This window comes from Podarcis erhardii (assembly GCF_964252035.2).
Source record: "Podarcis erhardii genome assembly, chromosome: 11".
In the NCBI taxonomy this organism is placed as follows: domain Eukaryota; kingdom Metazoa; phylum Chordata; class Lepidosauria; order Squamata; family Lacertidae; genus Podarcis; species Podarcis erhardii.
In genome coordinates, this window is record NC_138501.1 from 52718537 (window position 1) to 52746057 (window position 27521).

General features: G+C 46.9%; 2 protein-coding genes and 1 long non-coding RNA gene across 6 annotated transcripts; 1 reads left to right on the forward strand and 2 right to left on the reverse strand.

Annotated features, from left to right (window-relative positions):
• LOC309352819 (aquaporin-7-like) lies at positions 1-16025 on the forward strand (the record flags this gene model as incomplete). 4 transcript variants are annotated; one of them, XM_081881669.1, is made up of 7 exons in its annotated part: positions 1-112; positions 3607-3727; positions 7512-7638; positions 10793-10930; positions 11178-11296; positions 11927-12144; positions 14077-16025. In XM_081881669.1, the coding sequence occupies exons 2-7, from the start codon at positions 3638-3640 to the stop codon at positions 14240-14242; spliced, it is 858 nt and encodes a 285-aa protein (XP_081737795.1). In that variant the 5' UTR covers positions 1-112; positions 3607-3637. The 4 variants fall into 4 exon arrangements, with proteins under 4 accessions (XP_081737795.1, XP_081737797.1, XP_081737798.1 ...); XM_081881671.1 differs by lacking the exon at positions 10793-10930; XM_081881672.1 differs by lacking the exon at positions 14077-16025 and having other exon boundaries at positions 11927-12148.
• Positions 4523-6987, reverse strand: LOC309352919. Its single transcript, XR_014161480.1, has 2 exons — positions 6905-6987; positions 4523-5756 (listed from the first exon to the last, which is right to left on the reverse strand). It is a non-coding gene; the product is annotated as an uncharacterized lncRNA (long non-coding RNA).
• On the reverse strand, positions 15994-27133 carry LOC309352811 (tubulin polyglutamylase complex subunit 2-like). Its single transcript, XM_081881658.1, has 7 exons — positions 26930-27133; positions 25340-25419; positions 21881-21968; positions 20872-21003; positions 20154-20267; positions 19531-19691; positions 15994-16378 (listed from the first exon to the last, which is right to left on the reverse strand). The coding sequence occupies exons 1-7, from the start codon at positions 27018-27020 to the stop codon at positions 16139-16141; spliced, it is 906 nt and encodes a 301-aa protein (XP_081737784.1). The 5' UTR covers positions 27021-27133; the 3' UTR covers positions 15994-16138.
• Between the last annotated feature and the right edge of the window lie 388 nt (positions 27134-27521).

Here is a 27521-nt window from a genome sequence, read left to right on the forward strand (position 1 = left end):
GAGACATCTGGGTTGACCTGGTGCAGCAGCATCATGATAAAGAGGAATGGATTTAGACGGGGGAGATTCAAATCCATCTCTGGCCGAAATGCTCACCTTGTGTGTCACCTGGGTAAGTTACTCATTCTCTGCCCAACCTCCCTCCTAGGGAGAATTGCTCAGGGTAGCTCAGATGAGGCCTTGGCCGACGGAAGGATGTAGGGAGGGCTGGCAGGGACAGATAGGAGTTGTTATCTGTGGGGTAGTGTCAGAGGAAAGTTCTTCTCCTTTGCTCAAAGAATAAGGGAATTATGAGTTGGAAGGGACCTTGAGGGTCATCTAGTCCAACCCCGGCAATGCAGGAATCTCAGCTAAAGCATCCATGACAAATGGCCATCCTGTCATGGTCCAGTTCATGGGCGATTGAAGTCTCGGCTGGGGACGTCAGGACCGGGGGCAAGATGGTGGGGTGGGAGCAGGAATGGGAGTCCGGAAGCCAAGAGTCCGAGGGTCAGAAAGCAAGGAGTCACGAAGTCAGGGGTCCAAGGAGCAAGGAGTCACGAAGTCAGGGGTCTGAGGATCAAGAAGTAAGGAGTCACGAAGTCAGGGGTCTGAGTATCAAGAAGTAAGGAGTCACGAAGTCAGGGGTCCAAGGAGCAAGGAGTCAAAACACAGCAAGGCAGGGAACGTGTTGCTGTGGCAAAGAGCCGAAGGGAAATGCTGACCTTATATCCCTTCCCAGCTCTTGCCACCAGGTGCTGTGAGTTACCAATTGGCCTCACCTGTGAGGCCACACCTTGCGTCTTCAGCACAAACTTAGGAAGGCCCCAGTCTTGGTCACAGGGCCTGGCTCCTGCATGCACACTAAACATGGTCTTTCCAAAAGCTATGAGATTAGATAAAGGGAAACCCAGGGATGCCCTTATCGTGTGTGTGTGTGTGTGTATTTCTGGGTCTGGACTTTTGCCCCCTACTGCCATTGGCTAGCATTGTTACTTTGCTCTGTGCATAGTAAACATTTTTTTTTCAGCCAGAAAGCAGCATGCAGCTTTTGAAGTGTTTATGTCCATCGTAAATCAGTGATAAAACTTTGAGCAGGGTGGGTGCGGAGGGAATTAAGATGGATACTATTTAATAAGGAGCAAGAACAATCCAGAACTCCAGAAGTAGCAATGCAAATACTATGCAAAGAAGGAACAAACCTTCTGCAACTGAATGCCCATGATAGACAAGGTGGTCTTCATCAGGTAATCCAGTGCTTCAGAGAAAGTGCTTGCTGTTTGCTATGGCACTGCCCCCTAGTGGACTTCCATAAATTTTCATGCTATGTTTTTAACCTGGAATTGCTGGCTGCAGAAGTGATAGAACTTTATCCCTTATAAAGCACAGACAAGTTCCTGCAAATATACACATTCACAAGACACAGAATGGGGAGGAATTCACATTTAAAGGAGAACCTGCCCCATCCACAGTCTTGGAAACAAAATGCAAAGCAGAGCACAGCCGTCCTTCAAAATTCACACTTCTTAGAATTTCATATTTCCAGCCAATTAATTCCTACAAAAATGCACTGGCCAGGGTGAAGTGTGCACAGAAATGCATATATTAGTGAAACTAACATACACAAATTTGTTGTCGTAGGGAAAGATGCTTTGCAAAACTGTATTAGGAGAAAATCACACTACAATGCTGATGAATTTTCATGAGGACTTAAAAAGAAAACATGACGTATCAGAAACTGATGGATTCTAAGTATACAAATAGAGATTCCAGCTAAACATTAGGAAGGAATTTCTGACAGTAAAAGATGTTTCACCGTAGAACGAACCCCCTCCGAAGGCAGTGGTCTCTCCTTGGTTGGAAGTTTTTAAACAGAGGCAGGATAGCTATTTGTCAGGGAATCTTCAGCTGCAATTCCTGAATTGCAGGGGGTGGACTAGATGACACTCAGGGACCCCGACCATGCCACTTCAAGCCCTGGAGAGCAGCAGCCAGTCAGTCAGTGTAGAGGTGGTGTGGCATAGTGGTGAGAGCAGTGTTTCTCAACCCTGGGTCCAGACAACAGCTGGGGACCCAAGTTTAAGACACACTGGATTAGAATGTCGGTCTGGGGCCTGGGAGGCTGGGGCTCAAATTCCCTTTGGGCCACGAAGCTCACAGGTGGGGGGTCACGGTGCTCTTCAACTGCTTAGTGTAGTTCCTTTTTTTCTTTTCTTTGGGCGTCTTGGGTCTCATCTTGGATCCTATGCATGCGGGCTTCCCTTAAGGCGGGTCTGTTTTTCTTCCAAGCGCAGCTGATGTCGTCAGGGAGAGATGATAAATTGCTTCTGTGGTTCACAGGGGTTAAATTGCTTCTGTGGTTCACGACGATACATAGCTCAGTCGGCAGTATCTGAGACTCTTTTTTTAAAAAAAATAACTTTTTATTCAAAATTAAAACAAAACATATTATCCAGAAACATATCATCTTTATTCCCCCCCCCCATTTTTCCTCCCTCCCCCCACAGAAACCACCCACCCGCACCCCCCGACTTTCCTCAGTTCCAGTCTATGGTTTCTCTGAGAATGCTGTTTTCTGCATGTTACACAGTTGTATAAATCCTCAAACTATTTAGCTGATTATTATCAGTTAAAAGTTTGTGAATGTTTATTCAAAACCAGCCAAGGAGTACAGTTCGCTTTGTTGTGTCTTCAAATACTTTGTAAAGGGTTCCCATTCATGCTTAAAGTCACAGTTATCCTTGTCCCATTGCTTGTATGTCAGTTTTGCCAGTTCTGCATAGTCCATCATTTTTTCTTGCCGTGATTCTTTAGTTGGGGTTTCTTCAGTCTTCCATCCTTGTGCTATTAAAACTCTCGCAGCCATTGTCACATACATGAAGACGTTTTTCAGCTTTTTTGGCAGATCTTTCCCTACAATCCCTAATAAAAATGCTTCAGGTTTTTTAACAAATGTTAAATGGAACATTTTCTTCAATTCGTTGTATATCATTTCCCAAAATTTTTTAATTACCTTACAATCCCACCACATATGATAAAATGTCCCCTCCTTTTCCTTACACTTCCAACAAATATTTGAACTAGTTTTGTACATTTTCCCTAACTGCACTGCTGTTGTGTACTATCTGTACATCATCTTCATGTAATTCTCCTTCAATAGGGAACAATCTGTAAATTTTAAGTCAGTTTTCCATAATTTCCCCCAATCTTCCATCATAACGTTGTGACCTACATCTTGCGCCCATTTAATCATAACTGATTTTACCTCTTCATCTTTCGTCTCCCATTCTAATAGTATGCTGTATGCAGCCTTCAGTAGTTTCACTTTCCCTTCAATCACTTCCGTTTGAAACCTAGGTCTTGTATAACTAAATCCTTTCTTGCAGCAGAGCCCGAGACTCTTAATTTCAGGCCCGTGGGTTTGAGTCCCACGTCCAGCAAAACTTTTCTGCAGTGGATGACCCTCGTGGTTCCATCCAATGCTACAGTTTTATGCAAGACGGCAGGAAGTAAGGAAGGAAGGGCTTAATTGCCTTGTTACCCTTTAACCAGGCATCAGTCAGGGCTGGGGAGGAGAGGACAGTGACTCTGTGCCACCAGGAGTTATGACATCTGCCTTCCCAACAGGGACTGAATCTCCTGCCTGTCGGAGACCAAGATGCTGAAGAAAGTCATCGGCTGGCTGACGATCCGAAATGAAACCATCCGACAGGGACTGGCAGAGGCTCTGTCCACCTTCATCCTGATGGTGAGCAGGACAGGGGTGGAGGGTGCAGGGGTCATTCGAGGAGGGGGTGGCAAAGGCTGGGGCATGCACTCCCCCTTCTTGTTCCTGAAAAAGTGATGCGTGTGGATGAGGAAGGAGACAGGAAGGGGACCCAGTCTGCATCAGAAGCAGAATTCTTCAAGTTTGCAAAACATTAACGAAAATGTGCACATATCTAAATTTTGAGATATGATTCTCCAGTCTGTCAGTGTGTGTGCAAAAATGCATCTGTTAGGTCTGATCCTGCCTCGGGGCTCTTCTGAACACTGCAGTGTTGTGTGTGCCAACTATATCTTTAAAGCACATTCAAAGAACATTCCCCTCCGCTCAAAGAATTCTGGATACAGTGGTACCTCGGGTTAAGAACTTAATTCGTTCTGGAGGTCCGTTTTTAACCTGAAACTGTTCTTAACCTGAAGCACAACTTTAGCTAATGGGGCCTCCTGCTGCTGCCACGCTGCTAGAGCACGATTTCTGCTCTCATCCTGAAGCAAAGTTCTTAATCTGAGGTACTATTTCTGGGTTAGCGGAGTCTGTAACCTGAAGCATCTGTAACCCGAGGTACTGCTGTACTGTAGTTTGTTAAAGGTTGCTGGGAACTGTCACTTTGAGAGGGGCAAACTACAGGGCCCAGAATTCTTTGAGGGAAAGGATAGGCTTCAAAGGTGCTTTAAAGGCATACAGAGTCGGCAACGGCCATCTCCACCCCTTGTTCTGGACCCGAAGGATCAATGTCTCCCACACACAGGCTGTGACCCGCCGACCTGAGCACTGCTAATTAACCATGTTTAGTGATCCACCTGAAGATCAGCAAACCTTTCTTATGCTAAACAGTATATTTGGAATAGCAAACAACAACCCGACTCAAAGATGATATTATGGGAGAAAACAGGGGAGGACATTTCATACTGAACTTCTATTTGCATTAGGTATCTGGTTGTATTAATTGGTTATGGATTGGAACTCATTGTCTCATGATTTGGAGGAAGCATCTGATAAAAGCACCGTTACGCCCAACTTAATGGGGAACATTTCTTCAAGAACAGCTCATACAATGCTATATTTATTTTTTTAACCATCTTACCGGCTAAAAATATAGTATTATTATTGCAAGGGCTGTTTAATCAATTATCATTGCTATTAAATTCAGTATTAGACACTTTGGGATTAAACAGGGATAGTGACATTAGAATCTGGAAGAAAAATACAGTGCTACCTCTGGATGTGAACGGGATCTGTTCCGGAGCCCCGTTCACATCCTGAAGCGATTCGCTGCTTCTGCGCATGCGCATGATATAATTTTGAGCGTCTGTGCATGTGCGAGCGGTGAAACCTGGAAGTAACGCGCTCTGTTACTTCCGGGTCACCATGGAGCACAACTCGAAAATGCTTAACCTGAAGCTACTTCAACCCGAGGTATGACTGTAATATGCTTTTGACCTGGAAGACCAGGATTCACATCCACACTTAGCCACAAACCTCATTGGGTGACGTCGGGCCAGTCTCTCAGCCTTACAGGAGTGTTGTGGGGATGAGGAGGAGAACCATGTACACGGCCTTGAGCTCCTTGGAAGAAAGGGTGGTCTGTAAATGTCATACATTGATGTCAGCCTGGACAGCTCAGTGGGTTAGAGCTCTTCTTTGGCGATCCCTCCTAGCTGAGTAAGATTGTCTTCCATGAACACGGTTTTAACAGTGAGTCCCTAAGTGACTGTGGAGGCCAATTCTGGATCCACACGTCCTTCCACAGTGGGGACATAGGTTTCCGGGCAGGAGTTGATCCTGGTGAGAGTTTGCCAAGCATGTCTTCCTCTTAGCACGTTTCTCCCTTTTGTCCTGAGTTCGAGCGTCTTCAAAGCCAATGACACCTTTGGTAAAGGCTGTTCTCCAACTGGAGCGCATGCCAGTGTTTCCCAGTTATCAGTGCTTATACTACATTTTTAAAGATTTGCTTTGAGAGTGTCTTTAAACCTCTTCTGTTGACCACCAGTATTTCACTTTCCTTTCTTTTCTTTTTTTTAAATAATTTTTATTAACCGACCAATCAAATCACATCACATCACATCACATAAATTCCGAATTACAAAGCCGAATTTTAAATTTTGTTGAGGGGACCCATATTTCAAGTTCCAAAGGGGGATTCTGATCATCTTCTTGCTACTGCGTTAATGTCCGAATCAGTCCAAACAGAGTTCATAATTCTATCCAGTCTTATCTTGCTGTTTCCACATCTCATCTTGTTCGTATATTTTCTCTTTTTTCTTTATGATCTCTTCTGATAATCTCCTTAAGCTGATAAACACCAATAATAATCCTGTGTGAATTTTCTGTTCATCCAATCCTCAAATCGAGATGGTTTCCATATATCATCACATTCATAAATAACATCGCTCTTTCCATCATTAATCACAGAACTGTCGTTCTTATGTCCCTCTGAGAAGTTTCACCCACAATATAAAAACAGCTCTATTTCTCTATTTCTCCTCCCAGACTTAAGTCCTCCGACAGAACTTCCCAATATGGCGACGGTATTTTTAACTGCGTCATTCCAAAGCCCTTATACATTCCACGCTCTCTTTAAAGCATGCTTTGGTTAGAAAGTTTATCTCCACACAGACATAAATCCACAGCTTAAGTCCTTCAAACGACATTTCTGACTTGTGAGGTGGGGGGGGGGATTCTTGTTTAATCACATAGAGGAAAGAAAGGAAAGTTTTTCCCCCTCCCCCATCCAATCCTTTTGCCATACCGAGTCTTGGTGTGTCTTCATCTGGTTAATTATTGTTCTTCCGACTCGTCTCGTTTATCAGAGATCTCTTCTGTTAGCAGTCTTTACTCCCCCTCCTTCCTTGAAATATGTGCATTCGCATCATCCTAATCGTTTCTTTTGAAGTTCTTGCAGCTAGAGGCGCGGATCAGAGGCAGCGTCCAGGAGCGCCGATATCCACAGACGGGCATTTGGCCTACTGCCCCCATCCCCTCAAATTCAGGGGTGGTATAGGGCACAGCAGGCAAGGACAGCCCCCCCCCCCACAATCCTGGGGGGGTAGGGAGGCTATTGCTCCCATCACAACCTCCAAATTACCTCGTGTGGGTCGGAGAGATGTTATTGTCAGCCATCTTCTGATGCGCCGCTAGTGGCCCCCTTCACTTTCTTACATTGTGAATAGAGTAGTTGCTTTGGAAGACAATAATCAGGCATCAGTACAACTTGACCAGTCAAATGTAGCTGAAGCTGAAAATAATAATAATAATAATAATAATAATAATAATAATAATAATAATAATTTATTATTTATACCCCGCCCATTTGGCTGGGTTTCCCCAGCCCCTCTGGGCGGCTTCCAACTGAATATTAAAAACAGTACAGCATCAGACATTAAAAACTTCCCTAAACAGGGCCGCCTTCAGTTGTCTTTTAAAAGTAAAATAGTTGTTTATTGCCTTGACATCTGCTGGGAGGGTGTACCACAGGGCAGGCGCCACCACCGAGAAGGCCCTCTGCCTGGTTCCCTGTAACCTTACTACTCGCAATGAGGGAACCGCCAGAAGGCCCTGGATCTCAGTGTCCGGGCTGAACGATGAGGGTGGAGACGCTCCTTCAGGTATACAGGACCGAGGCCGTTTAGGGCTTTAAAGGTCAGCACCAACACTTTGAATTGTGCTCGCTTCAACACCAGTGATCTTTGCACGGGTGATGTTGTCCTGCTACCATGACGATGGATACCTTGACACATACGGGTCTCTCTTCCCCCTTCCCCCACAGGTTATTGGACAGGGCTCTGTTGCCCAGGTGGTAATAGGAAAGAATAGCTTTGGGGAATTTCTGAGCATCAATCTGGGATTTGGATTCGGTGTCATGCTAGGAATTCACGTAGCTGGTGGAATCTCAGGTGAGTCTGGTAGATAATGTGCCTGGAATATCTCCCTTTTAATATCAACTGTGCAGTTTCAATCCGTTTAGATCTGGACGTAAATTGCTTTGATCCCCCCCTCCCTTGCTGGTTTCTAAAAGGTTGATTTCTATATTATCTTAGCGCTTCTCTTTCTTTCCTTTCACTGTTCCAGAGAGGTTCTGTGTTTCATAACATTTTCTGGCGGAAAATGTTTTACTACAGGCTTCCCCAACCTGGTGCCCTCCAGAGGTAGATAGAGAAAAGTTTTTGGGGTTTTTTGTTTTTTATTCAAAATTATAACAAGACATATTTATCCAAAAACATATTATCCTTGTTTTCCCCCCCCCATTTTTCCTCCCTCCCCCCTCCCACACAAAACCTCCCCACCCCACCCCCACCCCCCAGCTTCCCTCAGTTCCAGTCTTTGATTTCTCTAAGAATGCTGTTTTCTGCATGTTACACAGTTGTGTATATCCTCAAACTATTTAGCTGATTATCATCAATAAAAAAAAGTTTGTGAATGTTTATTCAAAGCCAGCCAAGGAGTCCATTTCACTTTGTTGCATCTTCAAATACTTTGTAAAGGGTTCCCATTTATCTTTAAAGCACAGTTATCCTTGTCCCGTAGCTTATATGTCAGTTTTACCAATTCTGCATAGTCCATCAATTTTTCTTGCTATGATTCTTTAGTTGGGGTTTCTTCAGTCTTCCATCCTTGTGCTACCAGAACTCTCGCGGCCATTGTCGCATACATGAAGATGTTTTTCAACTTTTTTTGGCAGGTCTTTCCCTACAATCCCCAACAAAAATGCCTCAGGTTTTTAAACAAATGTTAAATGGAACATTTTCTTCAATTCGTTGTATATCATTTCCCAATTTTTTTTAATTACCTTACAATCCCACCACATATGATAAAATGTCCCCTCCTTTTCCTTACACTTCCAACAAATATTTGAACTAGTTCTGTACATTTTCTCTAACTGCACTGGTGTTCTGTACCATCTGTACATCATCTTCATGTAATTCTCCTTCAATAGGGAACAATCTGTAAATTTAAAGTCAGTTTTCCATAATTTTTCCCAATCTCCCATCATAACGTTGTGACCTACGTCTTGTGCCCATTTAATCATAACTGATTTTACCTCTTCGAGAAAAGTTTTTATCCCTCTTTCATGGCACTAGAACTGATGGACATTCAAGGAAGCTTTGGGACAGATAAAGGAAAGTGTGTTTGGGACAGATAAAGGAAAGTGTGGAACTCTCTCCCGCCAACATAGATGGCTCCAAGAGAGCATTAGACAGGTTCATGGAGGACAAGAGGGCAATCGATGGCTATGTTGCAGGAATGTATGTATAGGTTGGGGGGGTTGCCCCTTCAGCAGATATCATGCACGTGCAGCCCACTACCCAAACCAGCACAATCACTTTTGTGATTTGTCCCCACAAAACACTTCATCACAGTTTCTTCCTATCTATTCAAAGGGCCTTTGCTGCACGATACCAAAGGTAACAATTCCCTGATAAATGTATCTATGTACTGGCTCACAGGGAAAACTTAAGAAATTAATATAGACATGTGAGCTCAACTACTCAGCAGCCCCTCTGCCTGAGTGATAATCCCTGGCATCCTGATACCTGAGTGCCAGACAGGTAGCCATTCCAGAAATAAGAAACCCAGATGAAGACAAAAGGGTGTGATTAACTTGGCTGGGAAACAGGGAAATGTAAATATCTCTTTTGTTACACGATGGGTGTTTGGTGGAGGGCAAGGGGAACCATGGGGCAGGGTCCAGGATGCTCAGATTACTGCCACCAGACCTCCCCTTTCATGATGTAACCGTGATGTATGAGTGATGTAGTTTTGGGGGCGTGTAACATGGGGATTAGCAGCTCATAAAAGTTTGGGTTCTCTTTTGTTTGGGGCTTCCATCTTGTTCCACCTGGTGGCAGGTGGGAGTCCTGTCGCGACAGTCTTCAATCAAGACCAAGCCTACTGGGTGTTGTTTTGCTCTGGTATTCCTGGTTGGTGTCCTTGTTTTTTGTCCAAAGGAGCCCTTAGATTTCTCCGTTAACAGCTACTAGTCATTATGGTTATGTGCTGCCTCCACAGCTGGAGGAAGCAATGCTTCTGAACAGCAGTTGCTGGAAACCGCAAGGAGAGTGTGCCCTTGCACTCGGGTCCTCCTGATTTTGGGCTTCCCACAGGCGCACCTGATTGGTCACTGTGAAAGAGGGTGCTGGTCTAGAAAGGCAAGGGATCCAGTCATCTAGCAGGGTTCTTCTTACATTCTTAGTCATTTATACAGCTGTAGAATCAAAGCCCTGGAGGGCATGAGCCCTGGTGCCAACTCTAGCGGGCCTTGAGTGTCAGGGCACTCACAGTTTTTTTGGTGTGGGTGCTCAGCACCCACACGGTGGGACTCCGACACAACCTCCAATGCCCTACGAAGTCTTGGAAGTGACTTCCAGTAGAAACCGGAAGTAGACGATGTTGTGATGTCACGTTATGTCGTGGTTGCCATTGGGCACCCATAATCTGAGCACAAGCTTGAGGAAAGCTGTTTTCATCTTTGTGTTACATCCCTGTTTTATACTGATTTCTGTAAAGAATAAGGAGAACTTCCACACACCGGAGGTCTAGAAACGTACAGATTCAGCCTTGATGCAACATTGAGGCCATCTCTACACTCACAGAACCACGGTTCTCAGGATTAAGAAGCAGATCCCAACACCCACTCCATGATGCGTAGAACAACTTCCTTAATCTGGGGACCACCTTGCTGAGAGCTGCCTCTAGCAGCTGAGGGTGTGGAATGGAAGCGCGGAACTGGCTTGTTTTCCTTTTTTATTGTTTTATTTTTTATTGAAAATGTTCAGCATACAAGACCATAAAAAACAAACTAATCTAAATGAAAAGGAAAACAGGCAAAAAAGAGAAAGCTCTCCTTTTGCTTTCCCTTCACTTAGCATTTCCCTATGTTGTGTTTTTAGCAAACGCTCTCAGAATTGGTATTTGTTGTGTTTTTGTTTTTGCAAAGATAGCCCTTCTAAGAATTAGCAAGATGGAGGGGTGGCTTGCAAATGCTATTATTGCTACTACTATTATCATCATTTCCTCTCGCATTCCTGCCATTTCTTTTGCCCCTGAAAGGTGCTCACATGAACGCAGCAATTACGTTTGCAAACTGTGTCGTGGGGAATCTGCCATGGTACAAGCTTCCGGCGTATGTGATTGGCCAGTTTGTGGGATCCTTCTTGGCTTCTGCTACAACGTTTTCACTGTATTATGGTATGTTACTTCCCTTGACCCCCAACCCCTCACAAAGCCACTAAAATAGCTGGGGAGAAAGAAGGACTACCTGATTTTTAGTTGTTTCAGTGACACACAAACACCCTTATCTCTCATAAACACACACACACACACACACTGTGGGTCTATGCAAGGGCAGAGTGGTTGGATCAAAAAGTCCACTTGTAGCCTCTCCAACTTGTGCTTTTGCTGCTGAACGGTGTAATCTTGGTTGCTTCCCTTTCAGAGGCCCTGATCGATTATACCGGGGGGACCTTGACGGTTGGAGGACCCACTGGCACGGCAAACATCTTTGCTACCTATCCGTCTCCGTACATGTCGACTTTGGGCGGATTTATAAATGAGGTTGGTGCACCAGGATTGACTTTATTTATTTAGTTCATTGAAGTTACCGTATATACTTAAAAAAAAAACCCCCAAAGTGGTTTGCTGAAAGAATAAAAGAGTAGGATTATCAGGGATTATCAGTTAAAACACAACTATTTCATAGGGAGTCATTCTATGGCTTTTAGATAATAGACACGGACAGCTTTGACCATTGTCCTCATACGGGACTCCTCCTTAAGAGACAAATGTACCCAATCAGTCTTCAGAATGCAGGGGGGTAAGACAGGGTCGGCCCAGCCATGAGGCAAGGTGAGGTGATCTCCTCAGGTGGCAGGATCCACTGGGGCAGCAGATCCTGATGTCAATCTTTTTTCCTGCCTTTGTCCTTCACCACTTCTTCCCTGGCAGGGAAGGGGGACGCCATTTTGGTGTCTGCCTCAGGTGGGTTAAGAGGTAAACAAGCAAGGGAAAGGGGTTGTAATGACTGTTCCCCATTGGTCCCCACACTGGACTTTCCTCCACCTTGTTTTGGAGTGGCCTCTTCTGCCTCTGGGCTGCAATCTTTTATTACATCCTTCCTTCCTTCCTTCCTTCCTTCCTTCCTTCCTTCCTTCCTTCCTTCCTTCCTTCCTGGCCTCATCCCCGCAGTTCATCGCTACAGCTGTGCTATTGATTGGAATCCTCGCCATCAACGACCTGAAGAATGCGGGTGCTCTTCCAGGCACCCATGCCTTGAGTGTTGGGCTGCTGGTTGCGGTCATCGGCATGTCCCTGGGGATGAACACCGGCTACGCCATTAACCCTTCCAGAGACTTGCCACCAAGGATCTTCACAGCCGTTGCTGGATGGGGGCTGGAGGTCTTCAGGTGAGTTCCTTTTCTCTACCATAGAATCATAGGCGTGGAAAGCGACCCTGAGCATCATCTAACCCACCCCCCTGCAATGTAGGAATCTCAACTAAAGCATCCAGGACAGGTGGCCAGCCAACCTCTGCTTGGAAACCTCCAAGGAAGGAGAGTCCACCACCTTACGAGGGAGTTTGTTCTACTACTGAACAGCTCTTACTGTCAGAAAGTTCTTCCTAAGTTTTTATTGGAATCTCCTTTCTTGTAACTTGAAGCCACTGATTCATGTCCTACGCTCCAGATCAGGAGAAACCAAGATAGGTCCATCTTCCCTGTGACAGCCCTTTAGATATTTGAAGATGGCTATCATATCTCCTCCCAGTCTCTTTTCCCAGGTTAAACCCAGTTCCTTCAACCATTCCTCACAAGGCTTGGTTCCCAGACCCTTGATGATCTTCTGCACACATTCCAGCTTGCCAATATCCTCCTTAAATTGTGATGCCCAGAACTGGACAAAGTACTCCAGGTGTGGCCTGACCAAGGCAGAATAGAGTGGTACTATTCCTGTGATCGGGACACTATACTTCTGTTGATGCAGCCTAGAATAGCATTAGCCTTCTTTGCTGCTGCATCACCACTGACTCACGTTAAGCTTGTGGTCTACTAAGACCCCCTAGATCTTGTTCACATGTGCTACTCACAAGGCAGGTGTCTCCTAGGTGAATATTGCAGATCCCCACCTTTTCTGCCTCCCTTATTTGAATGGATTGATTAAATTTGATTACTGAACCTTTTTTCTTATTATTCCTGGTTTGCTCTGCCCGTCAGGTGCAGGGTGGCAACAACCACTTATTTAAATATAGATCAATTGAAACAAATTGGTTGATAGCTCTTGCGGATGCGAAGGTAGGTCTGAACCTCCTCGCCCAACGTTAGGTGAAATTTGAGAAGTTAGGTCGTGCATTGAGCTATCACATTTGTTAAGGACTGGAGTAAGGGTACAGAAGGTGCTTTTGATGTGCACCCTACCTCCTGTCCATGGAATTCAAGGTGGTGTACCTAGGATTTCCCCCTTTTAAAAGTGCAAAATGAGAGTATAAAAAAGCTGCGGGTGGAAACAGGTCTCCTGAACTTGATGCAATGCTTGGAAGCACAATGGGCCAATAAATTGAATCTGAATCCTGTTTTGTGTAATTGGGGGTGCAGAGTGGGAGACTGCCAGATCTGGATGAGGTTGCACTCCCCTCTGAAGGAGCAACATGGGGGTACAGCTGAATTCAACACTGTCAGCGGAGGCTCAGGTGGTCTTGATGGCAAGGAGCACTCTCCTGTCCCCCTAGCTCAGCTGGAACCCCTTTGCAACAGCTATGCCTTGGCCATTGCGCTCCATGCTCTGGTAACTTCCAGACTGGATTGCTGCGACACGCTTTACTTGGGGCTGCCCTTGGAGACAGCTCACCATGTATGATGGGAGTTGCACTCCAACAACCTCTGGAGGGGCTACTCTTGGGTTAAAGGATGGCTGATTTGTGATGGATGTAACTGAGCGGCAGTACAGGCAACGGGTGGTCCAGTTCAGGGATGGGGAAGATACGGACAGAAACCATTTTGTATGGGTCCGATAGATGCATGATCACACCCACACACACACTGCTCCCGACTTGGAAGTGGCCCCAAATTGGGGCAGGACGGGCTTATGAGTGCTCCACCGACACCCATGGGGGTCAGGAAGCAACCTCTGCTCAAAATGGTTGTCACCTGTAGTCACCATCCAGCAACAAGAGGTACACAGCTTGCCCATCTCTGGACCAGATTCTTTTGAATACTGCCACCAGGTCTACAGAGAACCATGTGGGCCCCAGTGGTGCTGTCAAAGAAGCAGCTGAGCTCAATTTCTGCTCTTGGCTTCTCCTAGAACCGAATAAAACCAGCTTTTCTCTCTCTTCCCCCCAGCGCATCAAATAATTGGTGGTGGGTCCCAGTGGTCGCACCGATGTTGGGAAGCCTCCTTGGAATTTTCATCTACAACATCTTCATTGACTTTCACAATCGCCCTCGGCTGGATGGGAGCAGGAAGCCAGACTGCGAGGGCGACGAGAGTGTCGAGCAGCGACTGTGAAATCTGGACTCCCGTCAACCGGAAGCTGAATTTGGGACTTGGGACAGATCCCTAGCAGAAAGCTGTCTGCTGTGGCCACAGTGCCCAAGAGCGTGCAAGCAGATATCAATCTATGTTCTTAGCTAATAAACAGAGGGCACTTTTTAAAGGGGAAAATAAGGGAAGGCTGGAAGGTGTAAGTTCCTGCCTGCCCTGTGCTCTTCTCACTCAGCTGCTGCCAGTGAGCTGCATGTCAGGGCTCATGTAAGAGCCTTGCAAAAATCCCTTTAGGCGGGGATGCTCAAGGGGTGTGCTGTGAGACGCTGCCCTTGAAAAATACACCATCATTTCAGTACTTTCAGTTATTATAGACTGGTTGACCCAACTTTTTTTCTTGTAGACAGAAGTAGCCTGAACTACCCTCCGCTGGTGCACTAATTAGACAGGTGCAATTTGTGAACTATGTGCATCAATTGTGGAAAGATGCAGGAGAATTTCTAGGCTTCGCTATGACGTACAATCAGGAGTAAGACGCCTGGTTGCATCTGCCTGTTCTCCGGCTTAAGGAGAAGCACTGCTGTAAGACACAGAAATACCCTCTTCCTGTTTAGCTCTTCAAACAAATTAAAATTCTTCAAAACCTGGGAGGTTACAAGTTCACCTTCCTTAGAGGTTGGGTGGCCCTGTGTCATGGATGCTTTAGTTGAGATTCCTGCATTGTAGGGGGTTGGACTAGATGACCCTTGGCTCCCTTCCAACTCTACAATTCTGATTGTACGGAAATCTCATCCCAAGGCAGAGTTTGGTAACTCAGCACCTCCCAGGTGTTGCTGGATGCCGTCTGCGCAAGTCTACAGTCCTGACTGGTGACATGGCCACTAGATCCCCAGCAGAGATCCTTCCCAGACCCTTTTCCCTTTAACTAGAGATGTTCGCAAACGAACTAGGGCCACCTGCATGCAATGGCTGCCCCCTTCCCTTGATGGTTCCAGCGGCAAACATCAAACCGCCAAACTCTCTTATCTGCAATTGCTCAAATTGCAGTTTGCGTTTCTTTCATCCGACGCCGTGTCAAGGATGATTGGGACACAATTCACGTGTGGTCTGGTTTATGACTTGAAAAGTGATCGGCTCTCAGCCTGGTGCACTTCTAGCTATTTGGGACTACAACTCCCACCAGTGCCATAGAAAGGTTGCTCAAAGGATGCTTCCCAGGGGAGGGTTGCTTTCCCCCCACCCTTTGTGCACTTTAGCTCCTCAATCTAGACAGGAAAGGGGATTCCCAGTAGGAATCCCCCATAGCCAGCCATTGCATTATGAACCTTAGACAGGCTTAGTATACCTAAAGGAGCGTCTCCACCCCCATCACTCAGCCCGGACACTGAGGTCCTCCTCTTGAAGGTCTCTGGCGGTTCCCTCACTGCAAGAAGTGAGGTTACAGGGAACAAGGCAGAGGGCCTTCTCGGTAGTGGCACCCGCCCTGTGGAATGGCCTCCCAGCAGATGTCAAGGAGATAAAGAACTACACAACTTTTAGAAGACATGTGAAGGCAGCCCTGTATCAGGAAGCTTTTAATGTCTGATGTTTCATTATATTTTTATATGTGCTGTAAGCCTTTCAGAGTGGCTGGGGAAACCCAGCCGGACGGGCAGAGTATAAATAATAATAATTATTAGCATTATTATTAGCAACGTTCACTCCAAGGAAGGGCCATGTTGAACCTGAGCCCACTGGTCACGTTTGGCACAAAGGAAATTCAACCAGACCCTAAAGCCTTTTAAATAAATACTTTTAGATAAATACATCTTGGTCCCGTTCAATGCTCCACCAGCCACAAACTAGGAGGCCTTTTCTCGGGGGTGGGACAGTGGACCGAAGCCACAGTGGGGTGGTGCAGGGTCAAAGGGCAAAGGTCAGTCAGGGCTGGGGTTCCCGTCTCCTTGAGGAGCTTCCGGCCTGCTGTGGATTCTTGGGGGCTGTCCCCGCCTGGCCCTTCTGGGAGGAGGGCGTCTGGGACGGCAGCTTCTTCTTCATCACCGGAGTTTTGCTTTTGCTGCGGAAGACCTTGTTTGGGTCCAGCTTGTTCACAAAGGAATCGGCCTCCTCAGAGAGCTGCTCCGTGTTGACGGTGATGGGCTTGTACATGTTGAACCATTGCTGGAAGAGGAGAAGGGAAAGTGAGGAGCAGCAAATGGCAATCACTGCAGGGTAGGCGTGCGGTTCTGGCTGCCTCATCTCGAGAAGGATGTTGGAAAAAGTTCATTAAAGGGCAACCAAAATTATCAAGGGGGTGGAACGAATCCCCTATGAAGGAAGGTGGCCAAGGTTAGGACTTTTTGGTCAGGAGAAAAGGCAAGTAAGAGGCAGCACGATAGAAGTTCACGAAGTTTGGCATGGCACAGAGGAAGTGAAGGGAGTCTCTCATTGGGAGATGCAGGGCAGGTAAAAGAAAGGTAAACCAGGGAACTCAGGATCCCAAAGAGGCATGGCTCTTGGGTTCAAGGGCCATCCTGACGCAGAGGATGACTCTAACCTCTGAGCCCTGCCTGTCAAGGCAAATTGCCCGTCTGATAACGCTGCTATCAAAATTGGCAATAAAAATAATGCTGCACACAGCAGAGGAGGATATATTGAGAGAAATATTGAGCTGTGACCTTGGGAGTAAAAACTTTGTTTTGAGAATGCCTGAAAAAGTTAAGCAACCTTGGTGGTGGGTGGGAAGCAGATAGAAGAGGATCAACACAGGAAGAGAAAAACAGACCCTAAACCAGATTTGGCAGACTTTGTAATGGAGCATTTTGCTCAACAGAGGAAGGATTTTGGATTACAGATGTAGGAGCTATTTCAGAAAATGAGTACTAACTAAGATAGAGGATGGAGCAGCTCAGCTGTCACAGCAGATAGAAAGAATGGATGTAAAGGTTAAAGAACTCGAGGAGAAATTGGCTGAATTTGAGAAAATCTCTGAAAAAATCGAGCAAGTGAAACAAGAAGTAGTGTGTAAAGAGGCTGTGGGTGGGGTTGTGGGTAGACTGGATCTATTAGAAGATGCTGTTCTTATGACACAAATGAGACAAAAAGAAAATACGGTGAGAATATGCAATTTACCAGAGCAAGAGGAAAACCAGAGACTAGAGAAGCATTTAGCAAAAATCTTAGATGAATGGTTAGGAGAAAGAGAGGAGTGGGTGGAGGAGGCTATACAGATCTGTTACTGGGTCAGAAATAGGAGAAAAAGAGGAAAACAGCAGCCTGGAGACTGCTTGGCTACTTTCATAACTAGAAGAATAAAGGAAACAGTTCTCCAGAAGGGATTTGAAACCGGTCTAAGGATGGGTGATAATAGGGTTGAGATATTTAAAAAAATTCCTTTTAAAGTGAGAATTAGACAGAAATATAAGTTCCTGACAACCGCCCTAAAAAAAGCAGACATACAATGCAAATGGGAGTTTCCAGAGGGACTCTCATTTATATACAAAGGCAGAAGGTATAGACTTACAACAGAAATGCAGGCACACAATTTTTTTGAAAAACAAGGCAGGGACTTAGAAAGACAAGAAACAGATATGGGAATACCGCTCTGGAAAAGCAAAGGCAGGCAATGGAATGGCTTGCACAAGAAGAAGAAAAAGGTGCAGGAGGAGGTAGACCTATCTTGAGAGAAGTTGATAAAGGCAAACCTGAATTGGAATGTGAATGGATTGAACAATAAGACAAAGAGGAACAAGGAGGAACATATAATTCTCAAACAAAATCTAAATATAATTTGCCTACAAGAGACACATAAAGCAAAATAGAAAGGTAAACCAGGTAAAAGAAAGGTAAGCCAGGGAACTCAGGATCCCAAAGAGGTGTGGCTCTCTGGTCCAAAGGCCGTCCTAACGCAGAGGAGGACTCTAGTCTCCGAGCCCTGCCTGTCAAGGCAAATTGCCCATCTAATAACTATCAAAAGTGGTGATAAAAATAATGCTGCACATGGCAGAGAAGGAAGGTGAGCGCCTGGCTCCTGGCTTGTTATCTGCCGGCCGTGGGACCGGAGGCCTTAGACAGGAATGCAGCTAGATGGGCTCAGGGACAGAAGGGGGTCTGCTTGGGATGGAGCAGATCCCCAATTTAATCCCTGGATGATCTGCTAAAATATTATTACCCTTTTCAAGGCTTTCTTGGCACAGAGCTGCAGGAGAGAGATCACACCACAGCATGGTAATCCTAAAACCATGTTGCATGGTGTATTTGAGGGAAGAGTCGTGCTTTGGTGTCAGAGTGTGTGTGTGTTGGATGCAGAGTTCAATCCCTGGGGTCTTCAAGAGGGGCTGAGAGAGTCAGTGTTCAGAGGCATATACACCTGTACCTGTGCCCAGCCAAGCTTGCTATAAGATTTCCACCAGGGCTCCACAGGGTCAGGGAAGCCACCTGGGAACAGTCCTATTGATGCCCCGGCTCACTTGACCATTGCACAACAAGACCAGGGTCTCAAGAACAACAGACATACCAGCCAGAAAATCCCTTCTGATTCTACAAGTCTCTGGGGCCTGGACCATCTCAACAGAGAGAAGTCTCTCTGGAGAGGAACAGCCACTTCCTGTCCAACTCTCACCAGGGAATGAAATGTCCATCCAGGACAAAGGGCTTATCTTAATCCACAAGCAGAGGCAGCCCAAGACATTTTGGCACCTGAGACGGACCACAAGTTGGTGTCTCCCCACCAGGGAACAATGAGGGAGTGAAGATTTCCATTGGGAAGAAGTGGGGGAATCAAAACAACCTCATCTCTGGGTTGAAGTGGGACTCAAAGGCCAATGTTGTAGGGTCTGGAGAGTCAGTGTCTAAATGCCACTCTGGGAAAGTGGGAGTGATACAGAACAGAGGAAGGGAACAGAAGAACTTCAGCCGTGGGTCAAAAGGATTCATTCAGCGGCAAGAGCATTTATGTTGCATGCAAATCCCCACTGGTATCTCCAAGGAGGGCTGGGAGAGACCCCCGCGATGCCACCTGAAGCCCTGGAGAGTAGCAGCCAATCAGTATAAAGGGCAACCTCTACACTGTGGCATAGTGATAAGAGCAGTGTTTCTCAAACTTCAGTCCAGACAACAGCTGGGGACCCAAGTTTGAGACACACTGGATTAGAAGGTCGGTTTAGGGCCTGGGAAACTGGGGTTCAAATTCCAGTTTGGCCATGAAGCTCACTGGGTGACCTTGGGCCAAACACTCTCTCAGCCTGACCTCCTTCGCAGGGCTTTTGTGAAGGCAGAATGGGGAGGAGCAGCAGACCCTAGGAAAAGGGACGGGCCATTTGTCGTTCTCTCACCTTAGCCTGGGGGCTGATGCCGTAGCTGGTGAAGGCATACTGCCAATGTGGCAGCCCCAAGTGGGTGATCAGGAGCCGGTAGTAAGCGGTGAAGGTTTTGGTGAGGAAATGCCAGTAGAGAGCTCGGTCCAGAAACCAGATCTCGGAATCCGGGGTGACAACTGGAAGAGAGAAGACTATTAGGCTGCAGGATGAGAAGAACGGACCGCCCCACCTCTCAGGGGGTTTTAATAAGGAACTCTGAGGCCTAGGAATGACGATCTGGGCCTCGGTGCTTTCTACAAAGGATAAAAGCATTTCCAAGGGAAATTCATCCTCTGAGGCGGTATACAAATTTTAATATTATATAATAATAATAATAATGGCAAATTATGAAAGCCAGGCATAGCTTGCTTCAGGAAGACTTCATCTCAGGCCATCATAGACAAAAGCCTTTGTCAACCTGGTACCCTCCAGATATTCTGGACTACAAAGCCCATCAGTCTCAGCCAGCACAACTGTATGGTGCTAGGTACAGTAGTCCAAAACGGAGATGTGAGAGATAAGGCAAAAGCTAACTGGGGTTTGCAGATGGGGCTGATTTGTGCAGGCAGCTCTTGGGCTTCTGGTATCACACAACATACCCGGCTTGGTGTTCTTGTACACGAGGCAGACCTTCCCATTCCCTCCGCACGGGTCCAGCTCAAACACCAGGCTCCGCGAGTCCAAGTGAGGTTTCTCCGGCTGACCACTGTTACCTTTGGGGAGAAAGAAAAGGCTGAGCAAGGCAGGTAGGCATTCTCATCGGGTGCAGGGCAAGGAATACTCAAACCAGGCAGAGCTTGGGAAGCTGGGCGTCGGTGGGGCTTGTGTATAAGGTCACGGAAACTTTTGGTGGGGTAGCGGGAGGTGTGGAGAGATGGACCTGTGGAGTTTGGAACTGACAGGGTTAAAACTCCGTGGTGTCCTGTATCTGGGAGGAGCTCAACGCAGAGAAGTGTGTCACAGTGTGTGAGCAGACTTGCTTTTGCTTCTGCCTGAGACACAGCTCAGCTCCGAGGCTGCAGGCTGTGTGTGTGTTCTGTGTGTGTGCTTTTGGAGCACGATGCCGGAAAGCTCCGATGGAATGAGACTGATTTACTGCTTGTAAATAAACGCTTCTAGAGATAAGAACCGAACTGTCTCTGGACTTGATTTATCCCTCTATCTCACACGGACAGCAGGACCGCTGCTGCAACTCTGTTTTCCTGCCCAGGTCAGCCTCCAGCAGAGCCGGCAGGGAAGCGCTGACTGGACGCAGGTTTTGTTTATACGAAAAGGACCGAGGTCTCCCATGGACAAAGGGGTGAGGTGGGGCAGTACCTTCTTCATCATCGGTGTCCTCCAAGTCAGCCAGCGTGGGGGCATTGGGCAAGGCGTAGACGGGCGATGCTCTGACTCGGTTTAGCTTGGAGATGCTGTTGATGGTCATCGAGCCAAGCGGCATTGGGTTGTCTGGAAGAAAGGCAGCCATTACTAAGTTGCTGGCATGGATGGCACTATTCTGTAGGAGCACAGAAGGCTCACAGAACATGGTGCCTTCTGAAGAAGAATCTCAGCTTTCTTTCTTTTTGCAAAAAGCAAGTGCCGAACCATCACGGCCGCAAAGATGGGATTGGCAGCACGCAGAGTGCTGCTGCTGAAATAGGAATCTTTCTGCTGATGAACAGTTCCTGTTTCATGCTCCCCTTCCCAAATTAAAGACAGAACACAACTTAAGCAAAGGAAATGGTGTGTGAATGCAATTGTTGATCAGATAAGAATGTGTTTTGTGTGTGTTTCATAGCATTTGTATACTGTTTGACTGTGAGTAAAACTCTCAGAGTGGTTATCGATAAAATGATCAACAAAAAGTTAAAAACAGCTATTTAGAAGCATTCAAAAGTTAGTTATTTGTATACTTCCCATCATTTGAAGATCCTACTGCGGTTCACAGCATAAAAACACAAGGTACAAACACAAAATACCCCGTAAAAACAGGAACAAAAACAAAACAAAACAGTAATCCCCTCTCCATTAATTAAAATCAATGATTAGCTAAAAACTGGATTAAAACACATGCCATACTTCTTTGTGACTGGATAGGCTTGCCTGAACAATAATATTTTTAGCAACTGCCAAAAAGAGTACAGAGAAACCACCTGCCTGTTGTCAATAAGCAGGGAGTTCTAAAGTGTGGGTGCCGCTGCACTAAAATATTAATTTATTACATATGCGGAATGAGTATTATGGGGTGTTTGTAATGTTGTCAGTTCTGCAGATCAAAATGAATGAGTGAAGAAGGCGACCTTGTGAGTAAACTGGTCCCAAGCTGTGAAAGGCTTATTCTTACCGTCAAACTTTACACTCCAAGTCATGTGGAAGCCATCCGTCATCAGGTAGAAATTCTTTAAATCCTCAGGCAAGACGCAGGCATTCTTCTGCAAGGAGAGGCGAGGGCAGGAGAAAAAGAGAATCAAGCAGCAGCCACTGTCTCCGTGGCAGGAATTGCCAGTGTGGCCCCGTCTAGATATGGTTGGACTCCAACTCCCATGGGCGCCAGGCAGCATGGGCAAGGATCAGGGGTGATGGGAGCTGGAGTACTGCAACATTGGGACATAGGAAGCTGCCTTATGCTCAACCAGACTGTTGGGCCACCCAGTTCAGTATTGTCTCCAGGGTTCAGATGCTCTCCAGGGTTTCAGGCAAGGAAGCTCTCTACCTGCAAATGATGGAGATTGAACCTGGGACTTTCTGCGTGTAATGCAGATGTTCTACCATTAAACTACAATCCTTTCCCAACATCTGGAGGGCATCCTTGCTTTGTGGAGTGTGCTAGCCTGCAAACAAGAGAGGTTGTTATTGGTTTGTTCTTCTTGTTTTTATTTTTAACTTGTATTTTGTGCTTTTCATACTGTGGTTTTATGTTGTGTAGGGCAGTGTACAAATTTAATAAACAAACAAGCCTTGATGTGCAGCTGGCCCTCTTGTCCGTTATACTGCTGCCAACATTTGTCTTTCTCCTATACTTTGCTTGGCCCCGATGGACAGAAACAGGCCTGCAGTATCCAGCTGTTGCCTGAGAGCCCTATCATCTCTCCCCCTCAGCATTCTTGTCGGCCTATGTCAAGACTGACCCCTTGCCCTGCTGCATCTATAACTTTTTATCCACAGAGCCAGCTCTGTCCAGGTTTGCATTGCTCCTCTTCTTGAGCTGCCTGCCTGCTGCCTGATGTCATCGCTATGTCCGGTTCTCTGCTGCCCTGGATTACATGCCCTGAAAACTCGTGCCTCCTAAACTAACAGCTATCACAGCGGCAGCATCGAGAGGAAGGGTGCATCGCACACACGGAGGGAGCTCTTCAAAGCAGGACCCAACAGCAGGTGAGATTCCCCTGATTCTTCAGTTCCTCATTATAGCCCAATTTAACAGAGGGAGAAGAATTGGTGGGGACATGTCCAACACCCCTGAGAGTAGTGTTTCTCAAAGGGGGTGGCAGGGGAGAATGGCAAGTGTGGCGGGGAAAATAAAAAAAAATTTAAACATTTCAGTATATTATAAAAATAATTTTTGGGAATATTGCCAGAAACAGTATCCATGCCTCTTTTCAGGAGCATTGGCTATTATTCTACAGTTCTCCATGACCTGTTGTTGCGAAGAGGGATTTTGAACTCTAACAAATATATAACATCAGAAAAGAAAAAGCTTTCTTTGTGTTAATAGGCATATGTTTGTCTCAAATTACACCTAATAATAATAATAATAATATTTTTTTATTTATACCCCGCCCTCCCCAGCCAAGGCCAGGCTCAGAGTGGCTTACAAACAATAATAAAAACAAGATGAATGATTACAACTTAAAAACAAAAATAAAATACAACATTAAAATAATGGAACATTAAAATATTAAAATGTAGCCTCATCGCAGGAGGAGAAGGAAAAGAAAAAAAAGAGAGGGAGGGAGGGAATCAAATTGGCTCCAAGCCAAAGGCCAGGCGGAACAACTCTGTCTTACAGGCCCTGCGGAAAGAAATCAGATCCTGCAGGGCCCTGGTCTCAGGAGACAGAGCGTTCCACCAGGCCGGGGCCAGAGTTGAAAAGGCCCTGGCTCTGGTTGAAGCCAATCTAACTTCCTTAGGGCCCGGGACCACTAGGGTGTTGCTATTTATGGACCTTGAGGCTCTCCGTGGGGCATACCGGGAGAGGCAGTCCCGTAGGTACGAGGGTCCTAGGCCGTGAAGGGCTTTAATGGTCAAAAGCAGCACCTTAAATCTGACCCTGTACTCCACCGGGAGCCAGTGCAGCTTGAAAAGCACTGGGTGAATATGCTCCCATGGCAGAGACCCCGTGAGGAGCCCCGCTGCAGCATTCTGTACCCGCTGGAGTTTCTGGGACAGCTTCAAGGGCAGCCCCGCATAGAGCGAATTACAGTAGTCAAGCCTGGAGATGACCGTTGTATGGATCACTGATCCGACCAAGTCGGGGCGGGAAAGGTAAGGGACCAACTGCTTGATGCGGCGAAGGTGGAAAAATGTCGCCTTGGCTGTTGCTGTAACCTGCGCCTCCATGGAAAGGGAGGCGTCAAGGATTACACCCAAACTCTTAACGGAAGGCAATGGCACTAATTGGACCCCCGCAAGAGAAGGGAGTTGGTCCCTCATCCCCATGCCATCCCGACCTAGCCATAGGACCTCTGTCTTCGAAGGATTTAGTTTCAATCGGCTCCCACGAAACCATCCAGCCACAGCTTCCAAGCATCTGGTCAGTGTGTTCGGGGCCGAGTCGGTGTGGCCATCCATCAGCAGATAGAGCTGAGTGTCATCAGCATATTGGTGACAGCCCAGCCCAAAGCTCCGGATAATCTGGGCAAGGGGGCGCATAAAGATATCAGTAACATTACACGACAAAAGCAAGCTCACACCTCTCACAGAGTTTGTAAACGTACTTAAGATACGTAAGAGGCTCGCTTATAATTACATTTTGGGAATGATTTCTGTTCTTATGTAGTTGCATTGTTTTAAGCTTTTTAGGTGCCCCATGATCATACTATAAAGTAGTTGTTTTCTGCGTTGTAAATCAAGCACTGCTAGGAGTTGTTTCTTTTTGTTTTCCAATATGTTTCTTATCACTAAAATAATTCTTGTTTTTATTCTGAAAGTTTGGCCCAGGGAAAAAAGTTTGAGAAGCATTGCCTAGAACGAACAACTTGAAATCAGTGCCAGAAGAGTAGCCAAGTTGGTCTTGCCACCTGGGCCTTAAGACTCTCCCAAACCCATATTTGCTCAGCCCTCTAGCTTCACACCTTTCTCAAGTGTTTTGCCTGGCTTGAATATGTCCCGGAGCTTATTAGACGACTTGCTTGCCAGGATGAAGGACAGAGCCTTCTCTGTCCTTCATCCTGGCAAGCAAGTCGTCTAATAAGCAAGTCGTGCGTGAAAGTGTGTAGAAAGTAGGCTACTTCACAAAGGTAAAGATTGCATTCATTGCTGTGCCCACTTTTCCCACAAGAGCTGGAGGGCACCAGGTTGGCGAGGCTGAGATGGGAAAGCCAGGAAGGATGGTGCCACCTAGTGCCAAAGGGACAAACTGCAAGCTCCTTTACTTCCAATAGTTTCACATCCAGTGCGTTGGACCTGCTCTGCTACCAGAGGGCAGCTCTGCATGCAGGCCCATTTAAAAAAAAACGACCTCACCTCCAGGTGCTCTGTTCTGATCACCTCAATGGAAAATCCAAACTAATAATACTATAAAAGCTGACTCGAGCACGGTGGGGGAGGAGAGGCAATATGCATAAATAATAGCCAGCCTTACCTGTTCCCATGAAACAATGGCATGGCGCTCGGCTGGCACCTTCTCCACAAACGTCACCTCAGTAACTCCTGGAGAAGCTTCTGCAAAAAGAGTAATCAGTGTAAACAAAACTTGCCCTGCTCTTCAACCAGAAAGATTTCCCCAAAGCAGTTTGCAGATGAATATAAACCAGACAGTCTCTCAGCCTCTAGGCTTGCAACCTTAAAGAGCCACAACATGAAAGGAAAAGGGATTGGGAGGGAGGAGGAATAGCATAGTGTGGGGGAGTCAGCATGGAGTCCTCCAGATGTTGCTGCTGGACTCCCAGTTCCCAACAAGCATGGCCAACAGGGAGGGGAGATGAGAGTTGTTGTCCAGCAATAGCTGGAAGGCCACATGTTGATTGGTTTATTTGCTTACAAATTTTTTAATCTGTCCTTTTGCAGAAATATAGAAAGTGGGAAAATAAGGACGGGAGAATCAACAAAAGATCCATAAAAATGTCTATCAATCAATACTCATTGGTTAAAATCATGTTGCCTGTTTAAACAAACAAACAAAGATTTCAAAAAAGGAGGGCTGGTCCCTGACAAATTTCTAGTAGCAGGGAGTTCCACAGGACTTGGCTTGTCATACTGAAGGGTACATCCCTAGTGAAGACTAGATGAAACTCAGGGGTGCTGGGAAGCACCAAAGATTCTCAGTGATTGAGGTAAAGCCTAAGGAATCAGGCTGGCCCTGAGATAATTTGGGTCCTAGTTGTTGAGAGCTTCTCTTTGATTCTATGATTCCAAGAGCCTTTTGGGGATTTCCTTGGGGGTTCCCAAGCTTCTCTGCATCCAGCCGGTCCATGACACCACTGCATTACAGCTTCCATCAGCTCCAAATCTCCCAGAGGTCACCGGTTTTGGGGAAGATGGAATTAGAGGAAGAAAGTCTTTGCACAGCACACAGTGTTTGGAAGGTATCAAGCAGGCAGATCTTAGGTTTCTCCATGGAAAACAGAAGAGGACAGATAGGGGGCCCCACCCTTAGAGAGCCCTTTGAAGCATCAAAGGTAAAAGATGGGGGAAATCCTGTTAGGTCATTTAGTCGTCGTCCCCCCCCCCCGGGCTTGAGGGGAAAAGAGGTTGGGGAGGTTTGGGGATAAATGTGTGTGCCTGAGATAAACTGTGGCTCATTTGCATCACACTAAACTCAACATTCACCCAATGTTAGGAAGAGCTAATGGCAAGTGTCACTGAGCTAGCAGTACCTTTGCCTGGTTCACTAGCTGCAGTAGGGCCATTCACTCCCTTTAGGTCTTCAGCCGCTCTTATTTCCCCGATAAACAAATAAAAACCCACTTCGCCAAGAATTTCACAGGATGAGACGTTTGGCGAGGTGGTCAGTCAGCCTGGCCTCCCTCACAGGACTGTTGTGAGGATAAATAGGGGAAAAGACAGGGTGGTTGGCGGGCAGTCCCTGCCTCTCAGCCTGGCCTCCCTCACAGGACTGTTTTGAGGGGGAAGCGCCATGCAATGAGCAAGAGAGGGAAGAAAGGCTCTTTGCGGCTCCATCCCTCGGCCGTTTCCATGGCAACCAGGGATGCCACCCCCGCCTCCGCCTTACCTAGGATGCGGGTCACCCCCAGGGTGAGCTTCTCCAGGTAGGGCTTGGTGCTGCTGGAGCTGCTCACGCTGCGCAGGGCCTTCTCCTCCATCCTCGGCCTCCTCCTCCCTCCCGCATCAGCCCCTGACCACCTGCACCTGCACACCTGTACCAACAGCCAAAGGGGGGGGGCGGCAGGACCAGGTGAGCGCGTTTTGCCCCTTCACGCGACCCGTAGCTCAGAAGCCCCGCCGCGGTGGCTTTCGGGAATCGCAGTCCTCCGTTTCATTCAGTTCCTTTCGGCGGCCGTTCTGTAGGGGGAGGAACGGAGAGCAGGCACTACGACTCCCAGAAGGCAATGGGAGAGCCGGCTTCACCTCCTCCTCCCTTTCCCCCCCCACCCCTTTCCGAGTCCTCCCCATTGGCCGGCTCCTCCGATCTGTATCTGGGCGAAGCCCGTTCCCCGTCAGCCAATGGGAGCCGAGAGTCGGGCTCGCGGGGGGCGTGGCTGGGCGGAGAGACGTTGGAGTTGGCGGTTGCTTCGAGGTGGTGGATGTGGAGTCAGGACCGTCTTTTTACCTCAGGAGGGGCTCGCGGGGCGGGGGGGGGGGCG

Bases quoted from the DNA above. Each gene is read 5' to 3' on its own strand.
- LOC309352811 (XM_081881658.1), bottom strand. From the start codon at position 27,020: ATGGAGGAGAAGGCCCTGCGCAGCGTGAGCAGCTCCAGCAGCACCAAG. The intron at 21,004-21,880 runs GTAAGAATAAGC...CCTTTCTTCCAG, and splicing joins TTGGAGTGTAAAGTTTGACG to ACAACCCAATGCCGCTTGGC. The intron at 16,379-19,530 runs GTGAGAGAACGA...CTCCTCTTCCAG, and splicing joins GCATCAGCCCCCAGGCTAAG to CAATGGTTCAACATGTACAA.